Source organism: Motacilla alba, chromosome 1A (assembly GCF_015832195.1).
Source record: "Motacilla alba alba isolate MOTALB_02 chromosome 1A, Motacilla_alba_V1.0_pri, whole genome shotgun sequence".
Taxonomy (NCBI): Eukaryota; Metazoa; Chordata; class Aves; order Passeriformes; family Motacillidae; genus Motacilla; species Motacilla alba.
The window spans coordinates 13,521,064-13,531,352 of NC_052031.1; the positions used below are offsets into that span (position 1 = coordinate 13,521,064).

At 39.7% G+C, this 10,289-nt stretch overlaps 1 protein-coding gene across 1 annotated transcript in view; it reads right to left on the bottom strand.

Annotated features, from left to right (window-relative positions):
* The window catches only part of SRPK2 (SRSF protein kinase 2), a 126,721-nt gene extending 116,432 nt beyond the window's left edge, over positions 1 to 10,289 (bottom strand). The window contains exons 1-2 of the mRNA XM_038155332.1: positions 10,146 to 10,289; positions 9,962 to 10,046 (exon numbers count right to left, since the gene is read on the bottom strand). Of these exons, the coding sequence (XP_038011260.1) occupies positions 9,962 to 10,046; positions 10,146 to 10,161 (101 nt within the window). The 5' untranslated portion in view covers positions 10,162 to 10,289. The remainder of the gene's footprint in view (positions 1 to 9,961; positions 10,047 to 10,145) is intronic.

Below are 10,289 nucleotides of genomic sequence, written 5' to 3' on the forward strand. Positions count from 1 at the left end.
GCAGGTAGTATGTTTGGGAATGTATCATTTTGTTTGTAAGCAACTGGAAACAAATACTGATATCACTGTAACTCAACTGTCAATAATTATTTGCTTGGACCTTTAAGAATTTCTACCAACCTTTCTGAAACCTGAGTTAAGTTTCCTGTGTAAAGGCAATAGGTTATGTACATGCACATATATAATAACTATTACTTATTACTGATACCAATGCAAATCAACCATGAAACATGAAGTATAACATATTTTTCTCAAAAATAAAATATTGGCAGAATTAACACAAAGTGTGGGGAAAAAATTGATTAAGGATACAAGCACCAAAAAGCAATAAAATCTTTTTCTTAGTTCCACAGTATTTGAAAGCAGCTCCTTTATTACCAATGTAAATTTCACGTCATCAACACTGAAATATCACTACGGAACAAAATCTGAGAAAAAGTTGGAAAAGCAGACTCTGAGAATTAAGATTCTTCTTGCTGGATATTGCTCTTTGGCAGCAATCATTGCTAAGTCAAACACGCCAGCATCTGGTGCACCACAGTTCAGAGTTTAACACAGTAATTTAAACCATACATCGTTTCAATTCAACTTAATACCTGGGGCTGTGAACTGTAATTAGGAAAAAGCTGGCACATATTCAGTTCCATTGGCCTTGCATATTAACATCACTATGTCTTAAAAACATTCTGAATAAACCAACAGGACAAGCATGTTCTCTGCACTTTGCCCATCAGGTCCTGATGCTAAGAAACAACTCACAGAGGTCCCATGAGGACTGGTTTGATTTTTTAAATTTTTGCTAACTCTTACATTATTTTCATTACTTTTGCCATAATTAAACACATACTGTACAGATCTGGGTATATATAATGCCACTTTCTGATTTAAAATCTCAGTCAAGTTCTTCTACTTAAATGCATGTCTTCCATAAAAACTTACACTTATTGAAGAAATCAGGTGAAGTGATTTTTAGCAATCTATGTATCTCACAAATAAACAGAAGATGTAATTATTTGCTGACAACTTTCTGATGTTAAAACCATCATAAAAGGACCTTCTTTTACAGTTTCAAAGTTTTATTTTTTAAGTGGCTTTACTACTGGACATCTAAAATGTTGATTGTTTTAAAGTGGGAAAGGAGAATAACAACGCAAATACGTAAAATTGTTTGATTCAGATTGATTCAGCACAATTAGAAGAGTGAATTATTCTTTTTACATGTATAGCCCTAAGTTGTCGTGTTCCTTTTTCATCATTTGCAAAGACAGAATATCAGACAAATCCATTAAGAAAGGCCTAGAATTTTAACTACAAAATTAATTTCACTCACCACACACTGATCCCACACAATGATGTATAGAAAAAATTATAATGAAAACAGAAAAACTTTAAAAATAAATCTGTGGTTTTGCTTCAATGTTGCTTTTAGTTGCAGCTATTAAAAATTCTCTGTTTTCACTGGTACAGCAAAGCATAAGTCAAGGATTAAGACAAGCAGCTCCTGCAGAGAAGGTACAAGTGGAAGAAAAGGGAGGCTAATCTACTTAAACCTTATCTCAAGTTTTCGTAATGCTACAATTAGGACAAGATATGGCACTGTGTGAGACACAAGCTACTGAGAGTCACTCTGGAAACACAAAATTAGATCAAAATTATCATTTTAAAAGAGTAACATCTTTACACCCAAATATTCTCATTACACAAAACTGATTTTCTGGTTTCACAAATAAACATTAGGGAACACAAGTATACTACTTTTCAATTATAAGAACAGGATAAATTTTCTTTCCTGTACCATGTTTCTTATACAATATGTAAAAAAATTAGTCAAACCTTGTTGCAACATTTTCAGATAAACTAACCAATTCTGAATAACACTTTAGACAAATGAAGAAAAGTTGGTATTGTCTATTGGAATAAATAATTTCAACCTTGTTTTTAAATGCTGTATTTACTAAACAGCTTGGATTAGCAGTGAGAATGCAACACTTAGAAGTAACTGATCCATATTAAACACCAAAACAGTTATGTAATAGGTGTCTGGTGATCTGAAATATAGTGGTAGCCTCGGAGTAGTTCTTTAAAGCTTTATCTCACATTTTTAAGTCCACTTGAGATTCACATCCCGCTTCTCCAAGAGCCTTGACTGGCTGGTGTGCCCAAATTATGTCTGCCCACAGCAGCATTGCTGAGTTCATCACAAAGCTCCCAATTCCCAGCACAGCTCATTCCTGATTAAAGAGTGTCTCTATGAAATAGTGCACAGTGTGGAAGCAACTACCAAAAATCTGTGTGTCATCTTCTCAACACTGTTGACACAATCCAACTTACAAGTTACTATATAGAAAACAGTTCTGGGAAACAAAAAATAAACACTAAAATCTGTAATTAACTTTAAAAAGAAAGGCAATGCTCTAAGACTATTTGACTGGAATGTGATTAGATGTCTAGGGACCAGCATAATGGACTTGGACACCAACATGTGCTGAGACACTGTTACTAATGTACAAAACAGGTCACCCCAAGCAATAAACTACCTTAAAAAAAAAGTCAAATGCTTTTTCAGATACTATTATCCATGAAGATGATTTTTATTCTTTTGAGGCAGAACTCCTAGTAGTATCATGAAGTTCCTGGTTGTATCCAGTTTTCCCTGACACTTAACAACATTCACCAGGGAATAAATCCTGGCAAAAGGGATCTGTCATAATGTGCCTTCTGACACCAGGAAAGGGAACTTGAAAGAAAGCTTAAGCCTCTGATCTCCTCAGGGCTCCCTCTTTCATAAAAGTGCTGAATTGTGACTGCTGCACTAAAAAGAAAAATCATTTAATGACCCATACAGCCTCATTCCAACCCAATCCCCATTGTTTTGTAACTCAGAGTTACCTGGCAGCAGGCAAGCAGCATGCTGATACCTGTGTGTTAGTGAAACTTGATAGCAACACTTCCCTTTTAATCACTCACCTTCCAGCTCCATCAGTCTGCTGCTTTTGATTATGCTGCAGAAGGCCCTTACACACCAAAGCCTAGCACAGCCTATAATCTTATGATTGACACTTGCACATGGCAGGATGAAATAAGCTTGAAATTCCTTAGGCATCTTGACTCTTACTTCACAGGTGAGTGGACTACTGAGCTATTACATAAGCATGAGAACTGAAACCTTAAAATAAAGCTACCTTAAACCTTAAAATAAACCTTAAAGTACAGCAACTGAGGAAATAATCTGAATTCCTAGATTCACAACTTTAAAGCAATCCCAGGCTCATTCTGGCATCAAACTCAGACCTGCAGATGGCATCAAAGCCTACAGGAAAGCAGCATTTCAAGCATGCCCATTCCTTCGGTATTTTTCACTCCCTGGGAAACCTCCTTACCCTATCATCCTAACCTTCCTGTTCCTGGGCATGAAAGCTCCTCTCAAACACACCTCTACTTGTTCACTGCACACTGGGATCTAGGAGCTAACTCCAGTTTCACAGCTCCTTCCTGAGCCAGGCACAGAAGTGTCACACATGAGCCACCCTGCTTGGATCCAGGCTCACAGATCCTGTCAGGCTTGTGAATACTGTCAGATGCTGCAAGTGATCCACAGAGGTGGCCTTGAAAATCTAAGGGCTGCCCCACTAATTTAGGTCAAACACACACCTAGGCCAGTATTGTACCCCTGGGTGCCTGAAACATACACTTAGAGATGAGTACACAAGTGGATCACTCTGTATGAGGACAAATTTGCTCGGCAGGTCTTCAGCAAACAGGGGCTTGGAAAATCACACTGCACTGACAATAGCATTCTTAAAAACTACTGATGGTGCTGGTTACCAGTCTTATCCTTCTTAAACCCATCTGTAACTTGGACTTTACAACATAGTGCAAAGGCACATTCTGTCTCTTATACTGTACATAAAGAAGTTAGGTTGGGGTTTTTTCCACTGAAGTCATTCTTTGAATATCATTGTTTTGTAATGAATAAAGGCAAGTTATTTCTTCTTCCCTTTCTACACCTGTAATGATTTTTTAGGCATATCAAAATGCTTCTTAATCACCTTTACATATCTGAAATGTACTAGTCATAAATTAATATCCTCAGTCACCTTTACTACCTTCTTCCTTGAGCAATTTTTAGCTCTACATAATCGTTTTGGAAATAGTACAATGTGAACTATGTAATCATCATAAATGTAAACCACCATTTATAAAGACACACAATTTATTTTAAAATATTTGCCTTCAAACATTGAAATAGCCATAAAAAAAGAGTACACTTTATTTATTACATATTTAGCCAAGTACCTTACTTAAGTCTCAGCTGCACTTAACTGCATTCTTTTAATTACTTTTTACTTGGATTTTAATGATTTTTATTAACGCCTTGGATTTTTTTAATGATTTTAATGATGTTTTAAAAAATCTACATCCCAGTCTGTGATGAAGGAATAACATCACATGCAGGTGAGCAACAACAGGAATGTAAAAGGCAGCAGACAGTTATTACACAGAGAAACTACTGGGGTGAAACATGAGACTAGAAAAAGCAGAGCAGTGCAAGGGAAGAAATATGTCCCAAGAGAGCTTTCTTTAGAAACATGAATACAAAACCAATACAATTTTAATACAATTTGAAAAGTAGTAAACAACTGATTTTAACATTGGAATTTAAGGTACATATACTGTAGCTACACTGCTCTGACCTTTATCACTGCAACAAGAACAGTAGAGACATAATTTTTTTTCCTCAGGGATAGGAAAATATAATTGACCTCTAACGATGGAATACTCCCTTCCATTTTAGAAAACTGCAAACTAAGCATTGATAATAGCTCAAGGCAACTGAAGCCCTTGGTTCTTTTAATCTCCTACATTCAAATTATCGACTTTTAATTAACTAACTTCTGTTGAGGAAAAACAGTGAGGCACCAATACTGTCAAGAAGCATTTATTTCACCAGGGTCTATTCAGAAGTTTGCCTTTACCCAAAAAGCTCAAGATAAGATTCCTTTAGCATTAACACTCAAAGAGACTTCCTTAGCAGAACATTACTTTATTATGGAGCATATCGATACAAAAGCCAAAAGTCTGCCAGCTGCTTTGCTGGACAAAATCAGAGTGTGTGTTGTTTAGACATACACACTATTTTAATCCTTGGATTTCCAATGTATAACTTAAAATAAAAACAGTACACATGAAATGCAGAAAAAGTTAGCACCTCTACAGAGGTTCACTTTGAAATTTACACCACCTTTTTCAGTCAAAAAGCTTGCTCAGACTATCTTCTTTAAAAACAAAAAGTTCTTCTATGGTTATCTTAGGCTCAGATGCAGACTGCTGCAATTCTGTTCCATGTGCTTTATTATATTAGGCTTATTTTTCCAGCCACTTCTGCACATTACCAGAGATCCATCCAAACACAATAGTTTACAAAGGCAGAGTTCATCCTAAAAGGTATTACTGGGGTAGACACTGGACATAAGAAGAGCTGCTATCAAAGCTCTGCCAACTTCAAATACGACCATCCCTCTTACACTTACCATATGCCCTAACTGTTAACAGATTAAAAGTGAAAAATCAGGAAACAAGGATAAGGATTGTAGAGAAGGGGAAAAACAAAAAGTCTTGCTAGGAAAACTAGGAAGCAAGGGTTTTCACTTCAAATATATGAAGGATGAGACAAACAGTACTTTAAAGATACAAATATTGGGAGCTGTAATGATAGGTAGAGACACAATTTTTTGTTTCTTCAAATATTAATATTTTTAATTTTCTTCTCAAACAACCCAGTAAAACAATGCCCATTCCCAAAGTCCCCATAGGCAATTAGAACAGAATTAGTTATTGATTATTAAAATACAGGTTAGATTGCAAAGATAAGAGTCTGGTAGAATCACAACAAAAGCAATTACTACTAAAAGGGAAGGGATCAATTATTAATACAACTGCTATATAGTTACATTTTCATTTTATCATTTAATTTTCTTCGGTAGAGAACTGAAGTCACCTTATGCACTTTCATTAGGTATTGGCATAACTTTGGGTTCTACTCTTCTGAACCTTTGCTAATCTTCCTCTTTAAAAGCTTTCAAAAATTTAACATTAGCTTCTCTGACATTCTTCAGTAAATTATCCCAAGAAGAAAAGAAAACAACAACTTCACACACATTATGCTTGGGGGCAGATACAAGACCACTGCAGACTGAGGGAGCATATGGCCACTTTCCTTTAGAAAGGCCAAGAGCTACATCCATAGCCTTTGGTCAGTGCCCAGAACACATTCAGCCAGTGTTCATGGGAACAGGAGCTACCTCATAGATGCTGCTTCTAAGAAAAAAAAACTACTGAAAGAGGCTGAAAAATACTGTGGTAGAGAAACAGTAACAAACAAAAGCAGTGCATGACTTTTACCCATTTAAGATTCCATAATAATGTAATATATATCCTAAACCTTGATATCTGTACAATACTTGTGGGTTCAAGGGGTTAGACAGCTGGAAGTGCACAGTGCAGAAATCTGGCACTTTCCATGTCAGTCAACACAGATGTACTGCACCACTGCAAAGTAGTATCCTGTGGTCCACACCACCTGTTCTGAAGTACTGCTTAAAAACAAAACCAAAATCAATCTTGGTATTTGCATTCATACTTTTGTATCAAAATATGCAGCACACATAATCCTCTGTCCATAGGTTCACACACCATCATCTAGATTGTTTTTTTACTTACCAAATGCCTTCTTTTAACTTTGGATAAAGATGTACAGTTGACGTGCTAAAGAGGACAACTCTAACTGGGTATTTACTTGTTTTTTGTCACATTCACTTAGAAATAAAGTCAAGCAAAAAAACATATCCAAGGTAGAAGTTTACACCAGTAGAAGCCTGTACTGGTCTGAACATAAAGAGCCTACCATTCTGCTGAATGCAAAAGGCAATGTACCTGAGGCCATCTGTTAGCACTAATAGAAGGACACTAAACAGGCTTGTCTGCCTGTAAGCAAGTTTATCTCTGAACAGACTCAGGCATCTGTCAAAATCACTATTTCACAGACTTCGCTCAATGCAGACCTCCACTTTAAGGAGAAATAAATCGCAGAGGACCCAAATTAACAATTTTGATTCATCTTTTGTCCAGCTGAAAAAATACGTGAGTAGTTTGAACACACTGCATGTAAATTCATCTGTTATAACCAAAATCAAGTGCTAGCTTATCATAATACAGTGAGATACTCTGTTTCAGTAGCCTGGATGTTTGATTTCAAAGTAAAGCCATACCAAGTAAATTCTATTATTACAGGTTAACTATAGGTATAGCCTTGATTCAAGATAAAGTGCTTCCTCTTAAAAATATGAGACATTCAGCTTCTATTTTCTTTTTTTCTTACCCTATTTAAAAAAAAAAAACACAAAAACAAACAAAACAAAACAAAAAAAAAAACAACACCATATTCACCTCCACCAGTTCTCATTGACTTATGGGGTCAACACGGAGCAGCTACAGGACCAATCTTACAGCCTTCTTTGGCAAATAAGGTCATACTGACAAAAAGCTATTCAGACTACTGAAATTTTTTCTTCTTGTGTCATCACCTTAATACTCTTCAAACAAAAGCCTGCAAGTAAGCTACAATACGATATAACTCTCCTAGCCAATTTTACAAGAGGAGTCCTACAGCTCTCTTTGAAGCACATTGTTAACAGCAACAATGGAAGTTACTCCACAAAGCCTTGACCTGGCAGAGAAAAGTTTTCGTAAGAACCACAGTTAAGAAAAAAAAACTGCATTGGATTCAAAACTAAGTCACAATTTTCTTGTAGTGAACAGGTTCACTACAGGGAACTTATGGTATAGAATCTCCACCCCTCAAATCAACATTTTCAATTGCAGATACTGTGCATTTGATGTGCATCACTGATACCATACACCTCTAAAATACTAGAATATGCTGAAGCAGTTGAATTTAAAGTAAAGCTAGAAACAGGACCAAAGAGATACCGAAAACATCTGATAATGGTTTTACTTTGGGGGCCTCAACCATTTGCAAGGAGACTTAACAACTTGAAAGGAGTTTTGCTTTCATATAGAAGCATGAAACAGAGCAGGTCATCTCCAGAGCACAGAAGTGGTATGAAGAGAAAACATACATAGCAGAAGAGAAAAGATGGCTCTCGTCAACTACAACAAAACCACTTGTTTCATAAGGCAACCGATCGGATTGGAGCATTGCATCTGGAAACGCCGACTCAGCCAGGCAAATGGCCAGCTCCTGACTGTGCACCCTGACTTAACAGGAGCCAGTTTCTTCAGCAAACACAAAGACTACCAGTTCTGTACTTATTAAGTGTCTGTGAAAGCAAACTTTTAACAAACTCATTCAGTAAAACATCCCACTTAGCTCCCCTAAGAAGTGTATTGAATGCTCTATCACCTAAGAATAGAAGTTTATTAACAACCTTGTGGTTAACACTTAACTGAAAGCTTCAAAAATAACTGTGAACTTAGAGCTACAATGAAATTTAACCTATTTCTGTTTTCAAACTGGTAAAAGACAGATCCATGTAACACTACAAACTGAAGGTTTTTGGAAACAAGGGAATCAATTACTGCATATCTTGCATATAACATTTGTTTCCATTGCAGTAACTCCGAATTCAAACAACTGAAAGCCTAATACAGCTTTTACATAATGCTGGAGGAAACACCACGAGTGGAACAGGATGTGAACAAAAGTTAGCTGCCAAACTCTAATCACCACTACACCAGCACCTCATCTATGTTATTTTTACCAATCTTAATGAGGAAAAAAAGCACTCATTCATTGTAACTACAAAAAAAAAAAAAAAAAAAAAAAAAAAAAAGCACACCAAACACTTCATGGTCAGAGATATACTGTTATTTCTTCCAGTAGAAGACACAAAAAGACCTTGCCCTTTGAATCATTTGCCATAGCACACAGCAGCATCTCTCCCCACCACATGTATATCCATCCAACCACCGTACACTGCTTCCCAGTTTAAGACTAGCCAGCTAGGAGGAGAGGGGACTGAGTGACATCAGGAGGTATTTCCCTGTCAGAACAAAGCAGGTAGACTGGATCCCCAAGTAACAAAAACAACGACAAGAGCCTATTGGCGACTTAATGAGTCGCCAATAAAGTCCCACTAAACAAAACACAGTGAAAGTTAGTGACACGAGCATGTAATCTTTCAAGGACAAAAAATGAAAATAGTCCAAAGCCCCAGTGTCCTAGGAATGAATAAAGTGTGAACACTATAGAGATGGAAGAATGTCCCTATGTGGTTCAGCGAACAAGTATCATGAGAAAAGATCAACTGGACAGTCACAAGAACATGAAGGGCTAGCAGAAGACAAGAAAGGGAAAACAGAGAACAACTTCTGTTCCTATCTGCAGGATTCACAGAAGCTTAAAACAAACCAAAAAGATACTGGTATCAGCATCGTTGGCAATTAGACACACCTGGGAAGGGGAAATAGAGGAGGATGAAAAAAGGACTGCCTGAAGATGGGACGATGATGCAGAAAGAAACCTCGGAACAGAAAGCACTGGGAAAGGAGACCACAAAGATGAGAGAACTGGAGGGAGAACCAAGAGGAACACGTGGGCTGGGCAGATCCCCGACAAACCGGGCGTTCTCAGGGCGGGCGGCCGGAGCGCCTGGCGCGTTCCCGCGGGGCACCGGGCGGCCCTGCCCGAAGGATGCTGAGCCCGGCGCCCGGGCGGGGGACGGTCCCCGGGCGGCCGTGGCGGCGTCCCCCGAGGGAGAGCCCGGCCCGGGCGGGCGCCGTGCCCTGCCGGGGGAGCCGCCGTGCGTCCCGCGGGACCGGGCAGCCGGGACGGCCGCAGGGGTTACGGGGCGCCGGGAGCGACGCGCGGGGGGACGCACAGACAGCGGAGGGGTCGCGGGGGGAGGCTCCGTCCCGGCGGGTCGGGGGTCCCCATACTCACTTTTTGTGGGGCGCCGCGTGCTTGTCCCTCCTGCCGGCCGCCGCGGACTGCTTGGGCCGCCGCCTGCGGGCCTGCAGGGCCAGCACTGCCGGGAGAAGAGAACAGCCGGGAGCCGGCGTGAGCGGCGGCGGCGGCGGCGGCCGCGCAGCCCCCCCGCCCCCTCCCGCCCGGCACAGCGCGGTACCTTTGCGCGAGTTCATCGCCCCGCGCCGCGCGCTGCTCGGCGGGCACGCCGCTGCCCGGCTCCGCTCCCGGCTCCGCGCCCCGCTCCGCTCCCGGCTCCGCTGCCAGCCGCCACCGCGCGCCCGGCACCGTCCGGCAGCATCGG